General features: G+C 35.7%; 1 protein-coding gene across 3 annotated transcripts; it reads left to right on the top strand.

Moving 5' to 3' along the window:
- Positions 1-15,869: 15,869 nt before the first annotated feature.
- Positions 15,870-22,573, top strand: LOC113768158 (probable glutathione peroxidase 2). Of its 3 annotated transcripts, none has more exons than XM_027312408.1 (7): positions 15,870-16,034; positions 18,082-18,158; positions 20,172-20,233; positions 20,307-20,425; positions 20,926-21,093; positions 21,255-21,291; positions 22,233-22,296. In XM_027312408.1, the coding sequence occupies exons 1-6, from the start codon at positions 15,882-15,884 to the stop codon at positions 21,285-21,287; spliced, it is 612 nt and encodes a 203-aa protein (XP_027168209.1). In that variant the 5' UTR covers positions 15,870-15,881; the 3' UTR covers positions 21,288-21,291; positions 22,233-22,296. The 3 variants fall into 3 exon arrangements, with proteins under 3 accessions (XP_027168209.1, XP_027168208.1, XP_027168207.1); XM_027312407.1 differs by lacking the exon at positions 22,233-22,296 and adding an exon at positions 22,314-22,573 and having other exon boundaries at positions 15,871-16,034; XM_027312406.1 differs by lacking the exon at positions 22,233-22,296 and adding an exon at positions 22,310-22,573 and having other exon boundaries at positions 15,871-16,034.
- Positions 22,574-24,764: the final 2,191 nt, after the last annotated feature.

The following is a 24,764-nucleotide window of genomic DNA, read 5'->3' as shown; positions in this document are numbered from 1 at the left end:
AAAGATCCTTTCACTCACAAAAGAAAAGCTCAACAGAAATTCACACCACTTTAAAACAAATCTGCTTTGGAGACTATTTTCTAACTAAAATATCTCACTAGATCTTGTAAACAAAGTGTGCAAAAGTCTCTACTTCGTTCAGACCAGTTTTATTTTAAAGGGAACCAGAAATGGGCTTCATCAATGCTTCCAACGGATAGAAGGCAGCTGAAGAGTCAACTAGCCGTTGGGGCTGTCGGACGTCCGACGATCGAATCATCGTCCGAACCAATCGTCCGATGATAGCCAAGTTGAGGTTCGGACGTCCGATAAGTTCTTTGTCGTCCGACAGCACAGCGTCCGACCTTGGGCCGAGAGCTAGCAAGTTATCTTGGAATTTTTCGGACGTCCGATGCGATTGATTAGCGTCCGATGGCAAGCGTCCGATCCTTCCGGACGTCCGATGCTTCTATGTGAGCGTCCGACGGTGCTTCCTTCCTGATGTTCTTCATCCTTTCGGACGTCCGACAGTTTCCTTTCGGCCGTCCGACCTGATTGTCCTGTTTTTGCTTCACATTTTGGTTGTTTTGCTTTTGATGACATATTCGAACCTGATTCTTGGATAGACAAAAACACTTGTTTTTGAAGAAGGTTAGATAAACATTTCAAAGTGCCAAGAATGACACACTTAAAAGACAATATCTTTGATCGGAACAAAACAATGCTTTCTTTGTTCCATCAGGCCTGATCAAAGTATTCACTTTCTTGGACTGTATTTCAAAGAACTTTTGTGATCATCAAAACCAAGAATAACATATATAAAAAAATAAAAATAAATGTAAGTGTAATGCAATACATCATTAGTAAATTATAAGTGACTAAATGTATACAACTACACAAGTGAGTCCCATTTAATTATGTGAAAATTACTTTTCAATTCGGTTATAACCGATTTCATAATCGTTTTCAAATTCAATTTGGCAACCGAATGAATTCGGTTATTTTCAATTCGAAATTGAAAGCGGTTTAGAGTTTTACAAGTGAAATAACTGAAAAAACCGAATTCAAATAACCGAATTTGTACTGAATGCACACCCCTAATTATTAGTAGTGTTTCATATTGGTTCAGATTAAGTAATGTTTTTGTACTTGCTTAGTGTTTTGATATCCAATCTTTGCAATGTTGGCCAAGGTCCCTGACATGGAGGAAGTTCGCCTTTGGGTGTTTGCCATGGACAGAGAGAGTGCAGCTGGGCCAGATGGGTTTACTGGCAGGTTCTTTACGTTTGCATGGGATGTAATTGCTCCGGACGTGCATAGAGCAGTGGTGAGTTTCTTTTGTGGCAGTGAGTTGCCTCGGTTCATAACCTCCACCTCAATCGCCTTGCTTCCAAAAGTCGTGAATCCTCAAGATTTCTTAAAGTTTAGACCGATTAGCCTCTGCAACTTCTTCAACAAACTGCTATCCAGAATTCTGGTGGGTCGGCTAGCTTCGGTGGTGTCGAAAATTATATCCCCTCAGCAATCAGGGTTTGTCAAAGGCCGTACTTTAACGAATAACTATTTGTTGGCTCAGGAGCTTGTGTCGGGCATCGGCAAGAAGACAAGAGGGGGAAATGTAGCATTGAAACTTGATATGACCAAGGCCTATGATCGGATGTCGTGGTGGCATATTATTTCCATGCTGCGTGCTTTTGGCTTTGGAGAGAGTTTGATTGATCTGGTCTGGAGACTTATTTCAAACGTCTGGTTTTCTATAATTATCAATGGTAAATCTCATGGGTATTTCAAATCTAGTAGGGGTTTACGTCAGGGGGATCCTTTATCACCAGTGCTTTTCATCATAGGTTCGGAGATGCTCTCGAGGGGCCTCAATGCTCTAGCATTGCAGCAGGGTTTCATAGGGTTTAAAGTCCCGCCAGGCTGTCCTGTCGTCACACACTTGACCTTTGCTGATGACGTGCTCATTATTGCGAATGGTTCCACGGCTGCTTTGAAGCGCGTAATGCAGGTCCTGGAGGCATACCAGTTATCCTCGGGCCAACTGGTAAATGCTCATAAGAGTGGTTATTTGATCCATGAGGCGCTTCCTCCAGCTAGGAGGAGGGTGATCGAGCGGGTTACGCACTTCTCTAGACAGTGGTTTCGAATTCATTATTTAGGCTTTCCTTTGTACACGGGGAGAAGCAAAACAGTGTTCTTTGGGGAGGTGTGTCAGGCGGTCTTGGCTCGAATTATGTCTTGGAAGGCAAGGTTGATATTTCATGGGGGGAGAATAATCCTGATAAAGCATGTTCTGTCATCCATTCCTGTCCACTTACTCTCTGCTGCGGTATGTCGCGTCTCGATTTTCAAGAGAATCGAGCAGGCGTGCGCAAAATTCTTATGGAGGTCAGCTACTGACGAGGCGAAATTCCATTGGATCAGATGGGCTCAATTATGTCTCCCGGTCGCGGAGGGGGGCGTGGGTTTCAGAAGGCTCCGAGAGGTATACTCAGCTTTCTCTTGCAAATTGTGGTGGAGTTTTCGAGCTGGCTCATCACTGTGGGCAGAATTTATGCGGGCAAAGTACTACAAAGGTCTCCATCCGGGCTAGGTGGAGATGAGGCCGCACGACTTGCCGACATGGAAAAGAATGTTAAACATAAGTCGGAAGGTGGAACTATCCATGGTATGGTTGGTGAACGGGGGAACGTGCAATTTTTGGTTTGACAATTGGATGGGGAGTGGAGCTCTATGTCTGAAAGCTACGGTGGCTCTAGGGTTCAACTTCAAGGATTTCGTTGCAAGTGGCGTTTGGGACATAAATAGGTTGGGTCAGCATGTGCCACAGGAGCTGCTTCATCAAATCTTACGGCACCCTGTCCCATCAGGTGAAAGCCGCGATGAGGTCATTTGGCGACTGACCGCGTCGGGGAGATTCACACTAGCTTCGGCTTTTCATGATGTCCGGCAAGCTGGCAACACCTCGGTACTCCACTCTCAGGTTTGGCATCCTCAGATTCCGTTGAAAATTTCTTTTTTCATGCTTCGCTTACTAGGGGATAGGTTGCCCTTAACTGTGGTGTTGTAGAGGGTGGGGGTCCAATTGGCTTCTAAGTGCCTATGTTGCCAATAGGAGGCGGCTGAGCAAGTGGAGCACGTTTTCTCGGAGGGGCAGGTTGCCCAGGGAGTATAGGACTATTTCGGTCGGCTTTGTGGGGTTGTACGGAGAGGCTCAACTCTACGGGCTTGGCTAACGACTTGGTGGATGGCGGCACCTAGGTCAGAGAAACGTCGGCTCCTGTTCTCAGTCCTTCCATGCTTTATTTGCTGGCACATCTGGAAGGCTCAGAATAAAGCATTCTTTGAAGGAACCCAAATGAGGGTGGTGAAGATTTTTCAGGACGTCATGATAGAGGTGAAGGGGGTGCTGGAAGGTAAGTTCAAGCAGAGAATTGGGGTGCACACGTTTTCTCAGCTGTACGAATGGACTAATCAATCACCCCACTATAGTTTGCAACTGGTGCGGTGGAGGGCAATGGGGGATAGCATGTTAACGTTAAACACGGACGGATGCTCCAAGGGTAACCTGGGGGAAAGCGGAGGTGGGGGAATACTTCACGATGTGTCAGGATTGCCAATTTTTGCTTTCTCGGCATCGTTCGGGATGACTTCGAGTATACGCGCAGAAGTATTGGCATTGGGTACGGGTCTCCGGCTATGCCAACAAATGGGGTATGCCAAAGTCAATATTCAGGTTGATTCAAAGGTCTTGGTTGGGATTCTTCATCGGGAGCTGGACTGCCCATGGATGGTTCGAAGGGAGGTTAACCAAATTTGGGGTATGGGTGTCGAATCGGAGCAGGTTACTCATTGCTACAGAGAGGCAAATAGAGTGGCGGACTGTTTGGCCAATGTGGGGGTTGTTGCTGGGGGACTGGGGGTTACTGTCTATGATCAATTCAGTGCAATGCCAGGGTTAGTACGGGGGGAAGTTCGCTTAGATAGGGCAGGCATCCCCTCGGTCAGAAGGAGGAGAGTAGGATAGCTTAGGATTTTTCATTCGGGTTTTCTAGCCTTATCTGTATCTTCTTCAGTTCGGTTTGACTAAATAAAGAAGTGTTTTGGAAAAAAAAAACTTCATTAAAGGCGTCTAATGGTTCTATGATTTTATTAATATATAAGTGATGGCAATGCGTGCCTACTTCAGCAAGTGATTCCTCATAGCAGGACAATATTTCACATACTTTTTTTAATAGGTTATGATGTCACGTACTTTCTTACAACTCTCACAATAATTGTTCATCTACCTATTTTGTCGTCTCATATTTTCCTACATTTACCATACCGGTTACAATGACACCTTTTCATGGACCTAAGTATTTAGCCAAATTTGAAATATTGTAATTTCTTCCTCTTCTTTTTTTTTTTAAAGTGCCACCCACATTATCAATTTTAGAAGTTTAAGTAGATTAGAATCAGATATGTAGCTAATTATCATGACTACATCAGTTGTAATTTCTAATATTCTTTTGTAAATATTCTACTTTTTCTTGTAATCAAGAATTAAACAAAACTTCAGACACAGGCACCTACTCCCACGCATATTGCTAGCTAATTTCCCCTAGTCTAACAATAGTAATGCACACATTGTTTGTGCCAAAAACACTAGTAAGAAAAAAATAGGGAGAATTTCATATACCTCCCATGAGTTTTTTAACACTTGCATTTGACGTCCCCTGAGGTTTTAAAAATTTCATTGACCACCCTTGCTTTTGAGTTTTTGGTAACAATTCAGTCCAAGTAGCATTAAAATAGTATTTTCATGAATGAGATGAAAATTTTATTCCATGAATGCCCTCGTAGTCCTTGTATTAGTAAAAGATTAAAAGTCATTAGAAGGTTAAAATGATTACTAAAATTTAGGGGATGTAGGTGCAATATTGAAACTTTGGCTTCATCAGATGCAAACTGAAGCAATGTTTCAGCAGCAATTGCAATGGCTAGTTGCAGGTTCCAACAACCAAATTTCTTATTCAACAATAACTAAGATCAAAAGGAAATTTATACATGTATTGTTGTAGTTGCAACTCTAAATAGCAGAAAATATTTCAGTCATTACCTTGATTTAGACCTTACATAACCTTCACTTTTTTCTTTTTTTGGTATGAATTGAAAGTTTCAAATCTAAAATTTCTCATTTACACTCCCTTCCTCTGTATCACCCAATCTATCCCTCCCTCCTTACACCTTCACTTCCTATAGCTTCACTTTGCTGCTATCACCGAATATCAAAAGAACAACATCAAAAACTTTGCCTTAATTTTGTTCATCTTCTTCCTCTTTTTCTTTCTTCTCTATTTCTTCCTTTCGACTCTATATGGCTCAAATGCAAGAAAATTGATCCCTTCTCCTTGTCAAATCATTGCAGTCACAAAAAATGGCGCCATATTTGTGTCTAAGTTGGTGCCTTTCACTAAATTGCATAATTAGAGATCATAAATCTATTTTTCTCATTAAACTTAATTAACTATTTCAGATTTTTTTTCTTCCCAAAGTAAATGATGCTAATAAACCCTAACTTCATAGAACAAAGTAGTAATTTTGGCCATGATGATGTATGTGAGGACCCGGATTTTATTTTCTTACTTTTATATTATTTTAATGGTTTAATTAATTATTTATTCACCTGTTTACTCCGACTAATTTATTTCATTTCTTTTAAAACCCATTGTATGCAAATATGTCTCTTTTATATTTTTAAAACGTTCCGTTCGCGAATTTAATTTTTCTATGGCTTGTTTAGCGAGAAATAGCGAATACACGTTTTTCGAGACAATATTCGATGCGAGAGTGTAATAATCTTGGAGATTTGAGGAATCATGTTTTATTCTTAAAATAGTTATTTTAGGATTATTTTCCCTAGTATTAGTGAGTTATATTATCGTTACAATAATTTCTTTTAAGTTTCGCTTTATTGCGCGAATTGGAAGTTCGCGTTTTCGCGTCAAATCGACCCAATGGAGACTTAAGAAATTTATTCTAGTCTACTAAGAGTGAGTAATTATAATGTTAAAGGAAGTACATTAGAGATTTAGTGCACAAGTGAAACAAATCCGAGAGAAATTGGATACGAAACGCACGCGCGAGCACTATTCTCAGTTGACTTTTGCACCATTAACTTGGCTTCCTTGGTACACTTCATCTACCTACCAACAAAACACAAAACCCTCATCTTCTCTTCTCCATTCCGCCGACCAAACAGCAAAGAAAAGAAAGGAAGAAAAGCTTCTTCATTCTTGCACCAATCTTCCTCCATTTCATCTCAAACTTTTGCATCCAACTCACAAACCACTTGGGAATTCACTTAAGCTAGAAGAAAGACTTCATCTTGGCGGTTTTCTTGGAGCTTTTGGTGCCAAAAATTTCTGGTTTCTCTCAAAGCTAGGAGGTAACCATCCAACACCATCCAATATTTCATTCTTGGCTTTAATGGGTTTTATCCTTGGCTTTGAAGTTTGTAGCTTTATTATTGTTGTTATTACTTGGATTGGATTGGTTGAAGTGGGCTCTATGAATTTCCACCTTGGTTGTATGGGCTGATATGATGATATAATGCTTGGTTTGAGTTGTTTAAGTGTTGTTTAAGATGATTATGGATAGAGAATTGAAGGAAAGATCGAAGGAAATTGCGTAGGAATATTGGGCCGAATTTGTCCTGTTTTGCCATGCCTTTATTTTGAAATTTTGTGGGTTATTTTTCAGTGAAACTAATGTATATATGGTGTGTAGAAAGTTTCTACCAAAAATCATTTGAATTGGTTGAGCAAAACATGAAATTTTGAAATTTAATCAAATCTGGAAACTGTGTTCGGACAGCTTGAACAGTGTCCTTTTGATCGAACATATCTTTTTGTACGGACGTCGAAATCGAGTTCTGTTTGTGGCATTTGAAACTAGACAGTAGTAGCTTTCCAACAGTATAAAATTCACTTTCTAGTTCGAAATGAGTGAGCCGTAGTGAGTCGGCAAATTTGCTGCCCTGTTCTGTTGGCCTATCCGAGAGAAAGGTAGAAGCTGCATTTTGTGGCTTTATTTTCTCTCACTTAGGAATTGATTTTGAAAATGATTTTTTCTGATGAAATGTAGCCTTATGATTCTTGGTTCCAACACCACCAACCATTCTCAATTCCAAGTTGTATTGAGTGAGATATGGTTCAATTTTCAAACTGCAACAAAACTGGAAAATCCTTCTTTTTGGCTGGCCGACTGGTTTGGTTGCTTGTGAGAGGTTTTATTTTGAAATTTTGATGTCAACCAACTATCAATTGCTTATGAAATGTTTCTTGGACCTTGGTTTCACAAATGAACCAAAATGGGACTGATTTCATAGTGCAAAGTATTTAAAAAGGGAAAGAAAACAAGAAGACAGATTTGCTTTGGGAAATTTCTTGAAATTTGGTAGTTTTGTTAACTACCTTCCCGTACGAGTTTTTACGTGAAATTTGATAGAGGAGTAATCCTCATATAAAAGTTTAATTGTACCAAATTTTGTATTATTCTAAAACCATTTCAATACCCAAATGATGTGCCAAAGTTGTTCTTCAAACCTGGAAAAATTATTGAACTGTCTTCGATTTTGGCCAACTTTGAGCTACTATATTTTGGCACTCAAAATTCCGAATTTAGTTCCGCTTGTTGTGTTTGAAACTTTGTTTAGAACTCTTATTGTAGTACGAAATTTAGATGTTAGTTCACTTTCTGTGAATTTTGCCAAATTTTCAAAGTTTGCCAAAAAACATGATCGAAACTGTCTTGTATGCTCAAGTCAGCCACTTTGAGCTGAAATTTGAATGTCTTCCGTCTAGAATCTTAGAAAGGTGTCTTTTGGGAACTTTTAGTACTTTGAATCAAGATTCCAATACTAAGTTTTCCAATTTTGGACCTACTGAGTGCAAGATCTGATTTTTCTAAGTTTGACGCGCAAAGCTGAAATTTGCTGATTTCTTAGAAAATGAAATTTTGGGAACTTGACTTCTTATCTTGATATTGATATATTGTTTTGAACCCGATTTCGTGGGGAATATGAGTTTCTTTAGTAATTTTTGAATCTTTATTTTCGATAAAGTGAAGCTCTTATAAGGACATTGACTTGAATTTTAAAGATTGTGTACATTCTTCCTTATTTTCAAAAAAAAAAAAAAAAACAAGAAATTTGTGAAAATGCGTGAGAACGATTGTTGGTCGTTTTCTTCAGACAATCAAGAAGGTCTCGAAGAGAATCCCGAAGCGGATCATTAAAGATATTTTACATTTACTCCCTTATTGTGATTTGGTGAGTGTCAAGTGCATGAATTATTGATAAATGATTTAAATTGTTAATTGAGTATTATGGAATTGTTGAGACGAATGTGTACTTTATCACACTCATTCTCCCTTAAGTGATGCTACAATTGAATTGTGCTATGTGAATTGATATTCGAATTGTGTGAAGTGAATTGTTATGTGAATTAAGTGAAGTGTTGTCATTGCAAATTACATTTATGTTGACTCGACGTCGATCGAAGTAAATCTTATCGGTAAATCATATTTTACTCATGGGGACGTCCTTGTCCTCTCTCTCTTTGAACTACGTGGTACTTAAGACCTGAATACATATGATTTGGTAATTGTACATAAACACGTTTAACTCGTGAGTTCTGAGCGGAAGCATGTACCACACCGATTCGGGTGGGAGGTATCTCTCATACCGTCTCAATGCTATAATCGGTTCCCTGAGCGATAGTATGTACCACACCAATTCGGGTGGGAGTTACCTCTCATGTTGATTCAGAACCATAAACAATGATTGGTAATTGTACATGAATATATTTAACTCGTGAGTTCTGAGCGAATAGCATGTACCACACCAATTTGGATGGAATGTACCTCTCATACCGTTTCAGTGCTATAATTGGTTCTCGGATCGATTGCATGTACTACACCGATTCGGGTAGGAGGTACCTCTCATGTCGATTCAAAACTATAAACAAAGTATAAGTTGATTGGAGCGATGTCTCATCGACCACTGAGCGATAGTATGTACCACACCGATTCGGGTGGGTGGTACCTCTCATGTCGACTCAGAACCATAAACGTATAGTCGATTCCCTGAGTGATAGCATGTACCACACCGATTTGGGTGGGAGGTACCTCTCATGTCGACTCAGAACCATAAATGGAGTAAGTGAAGTTCTACGGATTTAATTACCTACTCGGGTGACGGAGTATCATCACGAGAAGATATTAGATTGAACTTTGGCAAAGCCAATGGAAATCAGCTCTTGAGAGCTCCTGTATCCTCATTGAATGTGTGAATTGAAAATTGTGAATTGCTTGAATGTTACAGCTTTCTTTCTCGCTTAAATGATATTGTTATTTGAACTACGTGTTTTGCATGTTTTCTTGGCCTCACGAGCATTCGCTCACCCCGTTAGATTTGTTTTCCTTAACAGGAGTTGAATTGGAAGGGATTATGGAAAAGCCTACTTGATGGCTCTTTTGGCTAGAATTTTGGAATGTATTTGTTTAGACATCTTTTGGAAAGTTGTATATTTTGGAAAGCGGATGTATTTTGAACTTATGGTATAAGATTGGATATTTATATATGGAAGCGACTTCTCTTTCTTACTTCGTCTTGTCTTATTAGTTATTATTGGTATTAAGCTTGAACGGGAATTGTATCGAGTCCTGGCGAGAATTGGGCAGGCGTCCCCGCCCATACCCGTTGGTTCGTGTTAGAGAGAAGTGGAAGCGTCCCAATGTAGGCAAATGGGTCCAAATATATGATAGGGGAGTTTAGTGAAGTTTTTAAAACCTCAAGGGAGGTTAATTATCCCAAAAAAAATGCGCCTTGCAAATCTACTTTGCTTTTTCCTCATGACATCCTTGGTCTATTACTAGGCATGTTTGGGGTTGTGATAGTTTATTGAAAAGTACTTTTTTAGAAGAGTTATTAATAAAAGTACTTATTAACAACTTAAGTGATTTTAAATATATTGTTTGGAGATATAGTTCAATAAGTACCTATTGTCGCATCTCATTTTTCGAAAAAAAAAATTACAAGTTATAAAATGAATTTTTGATTAATTTTGAGTGAAAACGAGTTTTTAATTTTTAGAGAATAAATAAAGAAAAAAGGCCTAAAATGGGACTTAAAATTGCGACGATTTTGACCCAAAATAATAGTTTAAAAAGGGTTTTTAAGAAAAAATAGGAGTCACCACTTGGTATTGAGTTAAGGTGTACCAAATCACCCAAAAATGTATTTTTAATAAAAAAAAATAGGTAAAACCCTTTTTAAACGACTCTAGGTCTTTGAAAACAAGAGAAAAAAGTTTGGGAGTCACGGTTGAAGAAAGGAAAGGTAAAGATTTGATCTAAGGCACCCTTTCAACCTAGCCAAAACTAGTTGCGTGATTTAGTCGAAAATTTTATTAATTTAACCTATAAAACTTATCACATTTGGATGTTACTATATGGATACAAACTTATACCTAATAGTTATCGAGAGGGTCGAAATATCTCTTCAAAGTTTAATTGGTATGAATCACATGAATTGTGACGCCTAAGAGTGACTCTTTGAAGAGGTCACGAATATGCAAAAAATAAAATTCGAAGAAAAGAAAAGAAAATAATAATATATAAATATACATGACCTAAAGGTATGCATCATAATGGGTATGGAAAACTAAGATTTGTGACTCAATTTTCCTTCTTATAGAGGGGACACGAGCGTGCTAAGGTTAAGTAATCATACTCGTTCATTTCCCATAGTTGAGGGGTGCTCTCTAATCTAATCAAGCAAATGTACTAGTCTATTTCTAATTTTTCTTAAATGGAATGCAAATCTAAATGTCATGTTTCGCACATAGGGATAAGGGATATACATATGGAGGAAATATCATGCAAAATGGTAAAGGTCCTAAAAAATATAAAATATGCATGAAATGTAGTGATTGTCACGCAAATATAATCTAGCGTGTGGACGGTTCCTAAGGGTCTAGCATTGGACTAACCCATGACTATAAGTTCTCACTAGCGTTGGACTAGCGAGAAATCGAGAAAATAGGTCACAACTAGCGTTGGATTAATATGGTGATGTCATGCATTTATTATAACTAAATAAAACATAATTAAAGTAAATAAACACATAATGCACATAGAACATATAACACATAAGCATAATATTTAGATGTAAAGATCCTAAGAAAGCGAGTAAACACATAAGCACACAAGTATGCAAGCATCCAAGCAAATAAAAGCTTAACTATTACATTTGGGGCCCTAATTACAATCTAAGGGGGGAATTTAAATAATAACCTAACTATTACATTTATCTAACTAAAAATATTTTTAGCAAAAATTAAAACCTATCTATTACATAGGCTAGCTAAATACATATCTTGAGCACCTATCTATTACAATTTGACATTTTAATGCCTCTCAAATAATTATAAAAAATTAAATAAAATAAATGAAACTTAAAATGAATAATGACGAATAAAATAAAAGAAAAAACACTCAAAACATGCAATTACACATAAAATACATTGGAGCACATAAAAGAATTTAAAATAATAAAAGATGTTACTTCCCTTGAAGTTGTGATTAAATGGGGTGAAATGTGCCTTATTTATGCTCCAAAATCAACAAAAATAATCAAGGTACCAATTTAATTATGAAGAAATGGCTATAATCATGAAATCTACCAATTAAAACACTTAAATGAAGTACATTTAACAATTAAAGAAGAAAAGTGACTTATATCTAAGAAATCAAAACTGTTAGGGACCTAATTGCAAAAATTAAGAAAGTTTTAGGGTCATAATTATTACAAAATTTAGGGGTCAAAATGAAAGCAAAATCAAGTTTAGAGACCTATTTGCAATTAAATTAGGGACCCAATTGAAAGAAGTTAAAAATTTTTAGGGCTATAGTAAAAATATTTAGAATACAGGCACTGAAATGCAATTTTTGAATCTGTAAACGGGCCTCTAGGTCATTTTTCTTATTTTTCGGGCCAAAAACTCTCCCAGCCCAACTGAAACCCAAAGCAAAAGGAGCAGGCCAGTCCACCATTCTGACCCCAAAATAATCCAACAAACTGGTGGGGTTTAACCCTGCAGCCCAAGACAAACCCAAAAAAGAAAAATACCTAACCCAATTCCAAATAATCCAAACAAATAACCAAATCCAATTCCCCTTTTATTTTACCAAAACCCAACAAACTAATAGGTGAACTAAAAAATGTTAAAGTCTAATTTCGTCCCAAAATCCAGAATGAATTAACTAAAAAGCACATTTAAAACATAGAAAAGAAGATTTAAGCCTAAAAGGGGTAAAAATGATTTATTTGCAGAAGTTTGTGGGCTGTAGTGAAATTAGGCAAAGGTTGGGGGTCAAAATGCAATATTTGAAAATTTTTCATGCAAAGCTTCTTTTTCTTCATTGTTCTACAACTTTCCTGGGTTTCAAACATATGAGATCATGCACTTCATGCATTTTATTTCCATAGTCCAACACCAAAGATTCACCAACAAAATAAGGAATATTCAGCAAGAAAATTGTCTAAAACAACATGATAGAGGGACTGGACAAGCTCATCAAACTGACAACAAAATATTCCAGAGTTTCATGTCCATTAAGCTCGAATCTTCATGAGAGTTGTGTAAAACTGATAAGAGGAAAGGCTAGAGTTACTTGAGGATGCTAATGCAGTCAAATGAACGCGAGGTGCTCCAAGAAAGTCGTGTGGATTGCTGGAATGAAATCACGATCACTTGGCTGCAGAAATTTCAGCCTTGGCGAGCAGGCTGCTTTGAGTCGAAATTACAGAGATTTGGAAATGTTTTTTGGAGATGTTTCCTGAACAACAGTTATAGATTTACCAACATAGTGAATGCAGAAACTGAAAGAAAACCTAGAGAATCAAGAAAAAGATCGGATTTTGGCTTCGAAGTAGGCTTCTTCACCAACCCTGGCTCATTTTTCTGGAAAATTTTTTCTACAATTTTTCTCTCCTTTTCTCTCGTTTTCTCCTCTATCTCTTTTCCTCTTCTTTTTCCTTTATTTTCTCTTCCTTTCTTCCTTTCTTTCTTTCTTGTCCAAAGCTCCCTAGTTTCCTCCTCTCTTTTCTAGATTTTTCATCCAAACTCAACAGCTGTCCTTGCCACGTAATCTCTTGCAAGTGTTGTGGTGTGCAAAGAGACAAAAACACATGGCTAATATTCACTCAAACCACTTGGCTATCTTGCATGCATTTCACCTATTTCTTGTTTCTTTTTTTCCTTTTATTTTTTAAGGCAAAAATTTAGAGTAAACAAAAATATTAAATTCCTATTTGAGATTTGCCTTGCAAATTTTCATTTTATTTTGAAAAAAATGAATTTGAAATGATTAAAAAACATTGCAATTTTCAGTTGTGAAAATTTTCTTTTTTCGGAAATTTAATGCAAAAAAATGTTTAAAAAATGATGAACCTAATTTAATAAAAATAGCTAACTATCATTTTGCGAACTTTGGTTAAATAAAAATAAATTAAATTAAAATTTTGGTGTCTACACCTATTGTATTGGATAATGTGTAATTTGAAAATTTTTAAAAGTGCTTATCTCTATATTTGGTTCATAATATAGGATAAAATGATTAAATTTGATATTTTATTTTTTAAATCACAAAAGCTACTTTAAAAGTACCAAATTTGAACTTTTGCTAAAAGTGTTTTTAACTCAAAAAACTCTACTTGTAATTTTATGGATTCACCAAATACTTTAAAAGTATTTTTAGCATTTAAAAGTATTTTTTTCTCAAAAGTATCGCAATCCCAAACGAGTCTTTAGTCTTTCGTTACCAGTTATAATATAGTTCCATAAGATTTCTGAGTCTGTATTTTACTCACACATGATTTTTCCCGTGCCTTATGGGTCAATTTCTTTTCAATTCAAGCAGCGATCGGTGGCATATGACCAATGTTTTGAAACTCGGACCATTAATTGAACCGGTGAGGTGTTCGAGTTAAGGTTTAACCGGTCGGATTAGTTCAACCCTGATTCAATGAATTTCTTACAAAATAATTTATATAAATATATATATATATATATATATATATGTATACACAAAATAAGACATGCAATGGAGTAATTTAAAACTTTATACGATGAAAAGTTTAATATTTTTCAAAGAACTTGGATTTTCACAAATAAAAATTTTAAATTATAATAAACAAATTTCATCTCAGTCTCAATTGTATCTACAAAAAAATAATTTTAAATCCAATCCAAAAATACCACAATATTTTAAAATTTGCGTCCATGGGAATTAGACATTATGACTTTAAATTTTTAATTAATGTTTTTGGGATTTAGAGATTGCAACTTAAAAAAAAAGAAGTTTGAAGTTTGGAGGAAGTCAGGAAAATAGAAAATAGAACTGCGAATTTGATAAGAGGCAAAAATTAAAGAAAGTGAGTGGATGTGGCATTTAATAATTAGTCTTTAAGGTTAAAAAAACTTATTCTTTTTATTTTTTTTCAATTTAATAGACAAAAATAAAAAAATCACTGATTTAACGGTTCAAACGGTCCTTGCCAGTTTTTAAGTCCAATCAACCCGAGCTATGAACCGGACTGGAGCTATGATCGGCAGCACTCATCGATCGGTCCGATTTTCAAAACAATGCATGTGACTATAATTTAATGCTCATAACAATTGAAGTTTGTCCATTCTCCATGTACGCCATCCATCAGCGCCTTTCTAACTTAATGTGCCAACTAATACTGGATTATAATATCAATCTAACTATTACTATATCAGAACCAATTGGTTTCACAGTAGCTACTTCCGGCGGTACCACGTGGCACGCTAGAAGAAGAGCTTCGATGTTTTGTTCCGCCTTCAAATGGCAGTGCAAGTTGAATTTGTCGCCAGTATATTTAATTGAAGTTTGGCCCATGTGAATGATTTTTGGATCATGGCGTGTAATGACTTCGGCTATGGGCTGCAAAGTTCCTCACGTAGGCTGGTCATCATACGAGCTTAGTATTATGAGATTTTGTGCTTTAATTTTTTCTTTTAGCTTTTCTTGCTGTTTGGGATTTAGAGAAAAAGCAAAAACACAGGAACATTATATCTATGATCACAGAAGAGATTCTATATCCAAGATAATTTATTTCCTACTATCATATATATGCAAAAACACTAGCAAGAAATGTAAAGATTTTCTTCACCAACTTATAAAAACTTTAGCACTAAGCAAATTTATAAATTTATATATTAATCGCAATTAATAATTCTGCAATTACCCATCTATATATAGGTACAGAAGAAAGAAACAATAAAAAAATCATTTTGATAATTTTATCTTTTTTCTTCATGTAACAACATTAATCTATTATAGATATAAGCTTCTAATTATTTTATTTCTTCACAATATAATCTAACAGTGCAACCTCATTAAAAAAAAAAGGAATATACTATTCCAACTTTACAGAAAAAAATTCATCATATAATTGAATTCTTTTATACTATAAAAAAATACATAGCTTAACAATCAATAAATACTTCTTCAAAAATTAATAAATCACTTAAATTTTTTAAACGACAACGTACATTTTTCCTTCTGACTACTAAAAACTAACAAAAAATAGAATATTTATTAAAAGATATACACGTTGTTCTTTTTACTTTAAACACTAACTATATTATCAACTCCAAAATTATAAAATTATTTATATGATAAATATAAATGTAAAAGGGCACAAACAATTTATTATATTTTCCAAAAAATACGAATGTAATTAAATGCTTTCGGGCGGGCACTCGCTGCACAGACAACCTCAACTGGTAATCCAAAATATGTACACGTGTGAATTCAAGATAAGCATGAACGCGTGGAGTTTAACCCACTGGGCTTCCCTTCTCTTTCTTTGTCTTGCCATTTTTCTTGTTTTGAACGAAAACCCATCATTTCTTTCTTCTGAAAATATGGCTACTGTGGAGGAATCCCCTAAATCCATCTATGACTTTACTGTCAAGGTATAAATTGGATTTTTTTTTTAAAGCTTTTATGAGTTTTTATTTGCCCCTAATCGGTACCTGATTTTGGGATACCTTCTGCTTTTCTTTTTGTCACGAATTTCATATGCCTATAACTCTGCTGGCCGTTACAGTTTCCTATATTTCTACTGGCCTGAAAGTTTCCTATATATCATGTGGGCTTATATTTCTGGTGGAATTGCCAGTTTCATTTTTGCTTTCCATTTTTGGGTTGTTTTTGTGTGTGATACTCAGGCAATTGGTTTGCCTGCTGATTTGAACTTTCATGCTTGTAGTCTTTTCTGTTAGTTACTGAGGCCACAAACTGTCAAATTCTTGCTGTTGTGTGAGGATAATTTACTAGAAATTTAGTTGTAAAAAACCCATAAAGCAAAAGGAGGGTGGTGGTGGTAGTCAGAAAAAAGCAATGATGGCTGTCAATGGGTACTTTTTCTGGATAAGCGTCTGAGATTTGAGTCCAATTGAGGTACCATGTAAACGGGACATCGAGTTACCTCTTCCAGCCCTTTTTTTGCCAGATTTGATTAGTTTTCGTAAATACGTAAATAGGTACAAATATGTTCACTAGAATTTGTTACTAAGCCCTTAGCAGCTGTAGTTTTAATGTTTTATTAGACATTTTGTTTCAAAAACCCACAAAGCAAAAGGATATGCAGAGGGTGGTGGGGAGACAGGAAAAAGTAATGATGGTTGTCAATGTGTACATTATTCTGGACTTGGGTCTAAGATTTGAATCCAATTGAGATATCCTTTAAAGGAGATATGGAGTTACCTCTCCTGACCCGCGTTGGACCAGATTTGATTAGTTTTAGGTAAATAAGTAAAAGATACATCTATGTCCATTATAAAAGTTACTAACCCCTTAGGAACTGTATATTTTATACTAATAAAGTTTGTGCACAATTCGAAAATTGGAGCATTGGACATTCTTCACATGACATTGGCTTTTAAGGATTGGATATATCCAAACCGGATCCACATCCGGATCCAATCTCAATTGAATTGGAACTACATGTCCAGAATGAGTCAAATAATTGGAACAGACTTAGAACCAACATTGCTAATCGGGTCTGTATCCGGAACTATCAATACCTATACAGGTCCTACCCATTAGGAGCCTAAACATGATGATTAGAAATTTGGTTTTCCTAGATCTCGTTCACTGTCTAAGCTTTTTCCAGTTTCTCCCTTTGCCATCCAAGTTTGCACTTACATTTAATTTGCATGAAAAGTAGAAAAGTTAGACTGGATTACTGATCTTTTATCATACTTTGTCAAACAGCCTATTCATTTGCGTTGATATAACTAGGCACCACATGTTGGATTGCATGAATTCTTGCCAATAACTACGTACTTGATTGAAAACATTATGGGTTTGTATACAAAAAAAAATAATAAATAAATAAAATAAGGAATCCACTATGGATGGCCAATTGGATTAGTCTTTACTTGCTCTGCAATTGTGCTTTGTGAATTGTCCATACTAGTATATCTTGTGGTGAAGCTAAGACAGTTCTTAGTGCCATAAGCAGTTTAAACTTTATTACTGACGGAAACTTGTTAAGCAATTTCCTCACCTCTGGTTGTAGCAAGCAAGTCGGATCTAGTTTTTGTACTTTGGTTGACAATTACCGAAGCATGAATCAGATGACAAAGTGGGAAACTAAAACAAGAAACGGAGAAGAAAGCTGTTGTTATCCTAGCGAAAATTCAGTGCTCAAGATGGTAATACTGACGGCCAAGAAGGCCTTGGTCTAGTGGCTAAGTTTGATGCCCTAGGACTTAGAGGTCCTAAGTTCAAATCCCCCTTCCCCTTCCCCACTTCTTAAATCCCATCCATCCCTTTGCTAAAAGAAAAACAAAATTAAAAAAAGGTGGTAATACTGAGGCTCTATACCTTTTGCCATCCACATGTATCTTTTCCATGTTTGAAATTCATTTTTCTGGCCGTCACAGATTTCCCGCCAAAATGGCCTTCAATATGTGTCCCAGCACTGATCATCTTTCTCATTGAATTTCATTGCAGGATGCTCGTGGAAATGATGTGCCCCTTAGCAATTACAACAGCAAAGTTCTTCTTGTTGTGAATGTTGCTTCAAAATGGTAATTGCAGTGCCAGTATCTTTTGAGAATATCCTTCTAAGTTGCTTTTATATGTTATGACAACATTTTAGAACTTCAGTTAAATAGTTTTTGGCTGTTCTGTCTCTTCTAGAAGGATGAGTGAAACGACAATCAAAATCCTGCAAAGATAAAAATTCTTTGCTTCACTTGACTCAGTGCAGAACATCGAATTTTGTTTTGAACTTTCTGTACTGCTAACATTTCCTTGGTGTCTGCCATGGAGCTGTAATGCAACTTTTATAGTTTGTAGCACAAACGAGATGTAATGCAATGGCTCATAGATGAAGAACCTCTATTGCCATAACTCAGCTAAGACTATACCAAATTGTTGGCATCAATTACTAGATAAGACAGCAAAATCAATCTTGAAGAGTCACTGAAATTGGTGCTGGTTAGTTGTTTCAACATAGAGATACTTGGTCAAATTAGACAAAAAGTTGGCTTTTTTGTTTACTAAGTATAGTTTCTCCAAGAGAAGGCAGTTACCATTTTGAAGTCATAAACCTGTATTATTCCTATAGCTCCTGTAAGAAGATGAATCTATTGATGAAAGAGGTGACAGGTTTGGCTCCTTCAGCATTGTCCTTCACCTAATAGGAAATTCTATCAAGTTTCTTTTACACTGAACGCAATGAGTTTCAATTGTAATGTTGTTGTTCTTCTATTGTCAGTTTTTAGCTGCCTTTCTACTATGTCTGCTTTTGGAATCCAAGGTATCAAGTTAAAAGTAAATTGCCATCTATGCTTCAAAATTAACTAGTTGCATTGGGTGTATATTTGCCTATACTATGCCATTAAGAGTGGAATGCTTGTAAAGATCTTAAATTTGAGGGAAGATATCTTCATATGAAAAATTATTAGTTCTTCAGGCTGAAACTCAATGTGAGCCAATATATCTTCAAAGATTCAAGTTTCTTTGCCTTTTCCTGTTAAGGTTTTTCTTCTTAACTATCAAAATTCATTTTTTGGTTGCAGTTCAAATGTTAGCTTTGATCAGAAACCAGTATTTGGGACAAATATTTGATCCCAGTAACATCACATTGTCCTGAACACGATTTATACAGCTACCTGTTACTCTGAGACATTGCTTTACCCTTTTCCAGTTCCATTTTCTATGCTACAACCCAAAAACTTATGTTGGAAATGTGGAGAGGAGGGAGTCAATAAGATTAAATTCTGCAAGGTGTGAACATAAGTTTATAAACGTTTCATTCAAATATCATAGGAGATATCATTTCCCTTGGGATGCAAGCCCATGGCTCCCACTCTCCCACTAGTCCTTGTCGCTGACCAGTAGTGGCAGCCTGTTGTCTCAATCCTTTACTTCTTATCTCTGTATCTGCCTCTTTCTCCATCTCAGTCTTCATCTCTGTCTCCTTTGCTTGATTAGGATCAATCCACTACCTCTGTTTGAACTTTTATTGTCAAGGTGATCTTAAAACATCTACAATCCTCTAATTAGCTAGAACTTGCTTATTAAAACCAGTTGTTATTGAGTTGGTTACTGAAAACTTCTTAGTCAAAATGCTTAATTAAATTCCAGGTAACTGTGAAAATTTCTTATTCAAAATGCTTAACCAAATTCCGGGTAACTGTGGAATCATTTCATTTGTATTTATTACTTCATCTTACAAGTAAAGAAATCTTCCCAAGCTTTCAGTGCGCATTCAGCGTGTTTTGAATCCTAGTAGTTGCATTGGCATTGTCTACACGAACACCATTTTGTTAACAAAGTAACAAAATTGATTACCAAGCATTCTGCTTGAGGTTAATTTGCGTCTTTTTAGCCCATGTTAGGTATGCAAAGATGCTCCTTTTAGTTCTTTTTTTTTTTTTTTTTTTTTGGGACGAACTTCATGTTTCCATGTTTAAAAGTGCAAGGTTAAAATTTTCAGTGCAATTCTAAGGGTTTCGTCAAGCTTAAATCACACTGACAGAAAACTTTTTTCTGTTTAATCAGTAATCTAATAAGCCAAATATCATTCTTTTCAGTGGTTTTACAGACTCAAACTACAAGGAGCTGAATGTTTTGTATGAGAAATACAAAGATCAAGGTGGCTCATATTGTCCTCTCAAATTTTACTTATTAGTTTGGTGATTATAGAAACATAATGGGTTTGCTTTCAGGTTTTGAAATTTTAGCATTTCCTTGCAATCAATTTGGTTGGCAAGAACCTGGAACTAATGAGGAGATCCTGGAAACAGCATGCACTCGGTTTAAAGCGGATTTTCCGATATTTGAAAAGGTAAGTTTGTTTAGTAAATTATTTGATTGGACTTCTTATGGGCTAGCAGAAAAAATACAAAAAGTACTGTGGCTTTCAACTTCAAAGACTAAAAGAGCCCTCCCCGGTGTTACGGGCTGATCATGCACCATTATTTGGCACACAGCAGCAGATCATTTTCACCCGTGCAGCACCCTTAGAGCCATCCAAGTTATAACAAATTGGCCAGAGAAACGGATATAGCTATTGTTGGATTATTTTTTATCGTGTCAATCACTTTCTCATAGCTCGTAGTGATAAACTTCAAGTTCAAACTGATATGGGGTTTGAGATTGTGAAATATGTTCGTCCGCCCATGCTCCATTCTCATCCATGTCCACCGTGAAGTAGCTGTTGAGCTTTAAACCTAGTTCCCATGTTTTACCATTCTTATTGCCATTCTCATTATGCATGGGTTAGTGGTAGTGCATTGCTAAGAGAGACCTGTACCTACCAAATTCCCCTTTCTTGAATGTTGTCAGATTGATGTGAATGGAAAGAATGCAGCTCCACTCTATAAGTTCTTAAAAGCAGAAAAACGTGGTCTGTTGATTGCTACCATCAAATGGAACTTCACAAAGTTTTTGATTAACAAAGAAGGAAAGGTTGTGGAGCGTTATGGTCCTCACACTTCGCCTCTTCAATTTGAGGTAGGCCCCTTTGTCTTTTTCTTATCTCTGCTCTTTGCTCCCCGAATGTACTAAATGAAATTTAAATAATATGCAATTTCCCCAGAGCAAGTCAGAAAATTCTTGCTTTCCTGGCTTGTTTTCAGAATGCTTCTGACTATTCTTTCCTCTTATCTTGGCAGGAGGACATAAAAAATCTGCTTGGCTCTTCTTGAACAGGTTCCCAGTTTTCCTGTTACCTACACCATCTCTACCAATTTCCATCCCCATCTAATTTGCTTTCACTTTACTTTCTCATTTTCATCTTTCTACAAAAATACACAGGACACCCTATTATTGCAAGAAATTATTGTTTTATTGCTGCACTTCATACACTTAACTTGACATCTCTTGGTTTGGTAACAAAATGAAAAGAAAAAGATCTGCTGGCTCTATTCATATGAATAAGAAGTTTGTCAATTTATCTTTCTCGGATAGACTTGGTTACACATCCAACAGAAAAGGAATTAACACAATTAGAAATATCCTCAATCTGAAATCCCTTCTCCAGCTATTTGCAAGTCTATCTGCAGTAAATTACATTGTACACATAATTCACTAATGAACAGGCAATTATAAAATTATCACCAAGATATGGTAGCTAAACAGGTGGGTGTCTGCCAAAACCCCCATCATCTCAAGTGGTTTTGGTAATATATAAAAAATAAGAAAAGTAAAACTTACATAGGATAGCTGCCGGATGAGTAATTCATTCTTGTAGGTGGTTGATTTTTTATTTTGAAGATTTTTTGTTTTGGGAAATTTTTCAGAAAAGTCAACAATTTAGAATTAGGTTTATTCTTTACTCTTTTCAGTTGGGCCGATGCTCATTGAGCTCTGCATGCAGAACACTCGGCCAGCACAAGCTCAGATTGGAATGAAAATGAAAAGTTGACTGGTTAAAAAAGAGCCAAAAGTGTGTGTGTGATTGAGGACAGTGATAGGATAGGACATATGTTACAAACACAGTGAGCTAAAACCTCTGGACAAGATAGTTATTGTGGTAGTTTCCCTCAAATATTTTAAAGTTTAAGTTCTTGCTTGAGTTTCTGTTTCCTTAATTCTTTACTTAGTTTTCCGCGTCAGAAAATGAAACTTTTTTTTTTTATTTTTAAATCTAGGATGAACTACTTGAAATCATTTATGCACTCAAAACTTGGGTAAGCTGTCTTCTGAAACTTTCCTCTGGTTTGACAAGGCAGGACATTCTGGAACAGCTTGGGCTTCAGCTTTGCTGATAATGCCCTAGAAGTGGAAACTTCGCTGTAATAGTCTCTTATCTGTGTGCCCATATATGTGTCATGTTTATAATCGCTTTGATCATGTAAACAATCAACAGAAGGTTAAGTGTGTCATGTTTTTAATCGCTTTCATCATGTAAACAATCATCAGAAGGTTAAGTTATTGATGGTACTTTTAGTAGTGAATTTGGATATTTTTATCTGTGACAACTGCAATTTAATTGCATATGTTTGGTACATTTTACAACTCATTTGTCTATAGTAGGAGGTCTATATCTCTTTTAATCACATAATACTTGGTAAGATTTATGAGTTCGCAAACTTGGGCATTCATCTCAAAACTCATGTAAGATTTCATGAGCTCGTAGTACTTGATAAAAAACTTGGCATTCATTTCAGAACTGTCTTTTCATACAGAAAACCAAAGTCCTATGTACTACTACTATTCTAAAAGTATTGTAACTCTAATATCAAATTACGTTGACCCAACTAATAAGTTCGAATTTAGAGTTTAAGTTTTGTCAATATGAAGGTCAAAGAAAACTAGAGAACTTGGACGATAATCTCTTGATAATCAGCCTAATGCACTGGTATGCATGTGTGGTGAGTGGTGACACATTTTGATGCCTGGTATGTCATATGAGCGGCTCAAGAATTCTATTTTTTTTTTTTTTGTCAAAACAATAATTTTCATTAAATATATTTCGAAAAGTGCACACAATTGAGCAAAGGCTCAATAATTCACTTTACAATTTGGGCAACTAACCCAAGTGAATAGGATTAGACCCATTCCATATCACAATGGTTGCTCAAGGCTTGAGAGGTTCAAGACTTCAGTGTACCAGGCTCTTTTTGAAACAAGCCTTTGATTTTATTTTAATGGTGGTTTCATGTTCCTAGCTACCATAAGTTAATCGTTAATTTCATTGAAACATTAAACAAAGTTGCATAAATGACCCCAGTGCACAGGAATAAACTCACTCAAGAACAAAATAAGTTTTTTTCTTTTTTTCTTTTTTTTTTTGTAGGTAAAGAACAAACTCCTTTGTTAACCTTCATATGCCTGATCAATTCGTTCCATCAAGATGCTTAGCACGAATAGTAAGATACAATTGCAGCAGGACTTCTTCCTTGGCAAAATTGATTTTCATAACGATCAAATGTCATAGCTGAGCAATTCAGTCAGTGTTTTAAAAGGCAGAGAAATTCAGGCAAGATGTATTGTGTTTGAAGAGACGAAACAAAAATTTTAAAGGCTACATCCTGTGATTTGTATTTTTAATGTTTAAGAAGAGAAAAGGTGCAATAAAATGGGATTAAAAGTACATATAATTCAATAAATAAGGGAAAAATTTTAGGAACAAGTGGACAAGGTTAATTCCTTTATGAAAGCCAACTAACTAGTGTTTAACTTTATTAATTGTCCCATTACATTTCTCTTTACAATAGAAGTATCTAAAATCTTCTCTTCACATCCATTGTGCCACATTTCCAAATCCAAGAAGAGTGAGAATATGGCTACTTTTCCTTCTAACTCAGCCTTTAAATTGTTCTGCAACAGATACAATTATTTAGCTCAGTGGCCACTAAAAAGGACTAAATCCCTCTTTGGGCTGTAGGTCAAAACCCCACCTACTTTAAAAAAAATTTAAAGGAGATGTCAAATCACTCATTTGGTCTAATCAGGTTGTTATACCTACTAACCCCTTATATATAACCTCTTTAGTCTCCCCTCCCTATAGATTAGGATAAATTAGATTATAGAAATATTATCGTTATAATAAAAAATTTTAAAAAAGTACAATTATTTAATTACCCATACACCTGGTTGGAACTTGGATATTGGAATAGGGGTAGCGATGGTTGTAGCAGCATTTGCTCCTAACTTTTGAAGGTTAAGATTTGGCCAACAATTAAAATAAAAATTTGGAATATATTATTTAGATAATAACAGTAAATCTGACAGAATGACATGTCCATTTTGTTATGAATAACGCTGGTTTTCAATATTTTTGTCACAAAGTTTTACAAGTTATTTGTGATGAATTACAACTTGTGCAAACTTTATAAGTTTATATATAGTTTAGGAATGGTGACAACTGCTTTTACCCCAAATTCGACCTGGTTATATCATCTGTGTTTATGTTACGAACGATGTCAGTCAGTGACAAACTTGAATAATGTTTCATTGTAAAAATAAGTTCTCTTAGTTTTGATCGAACGTAGCAAAATCTCTTAGTTTGATGAATAGTAGTAGACGGTAATAAATAGTTGTACATTATAAGTGAATGTAATACATTATAAGTGAATGTAAGAATTTACTAATATCCTACTAAATATATTAGCATAGAAATACATGCATTGCACGTTCACTTGTTACTACAAATTTTTTTTTTTTTTTTTTTGTGTGAG

Source organism: Coffea eugenioides, chromosome 4 (genome assembly GCF_003713205.1).
Source record: "Coffea eugenioides isolate CCC68of chromosome 4, Ceug_1.0, whole genome shotgun sequence".
Taxonomy (NCBI): Eukaryota; Viridiplantae; Streptophyta; class Magnoliopsida; order Gentianales; family Rubiaceae; genus Coffea; species Coffea eugenioides.
This window is presented reverse-complemented; position numbering and strand designations above follow the sequence as displayed.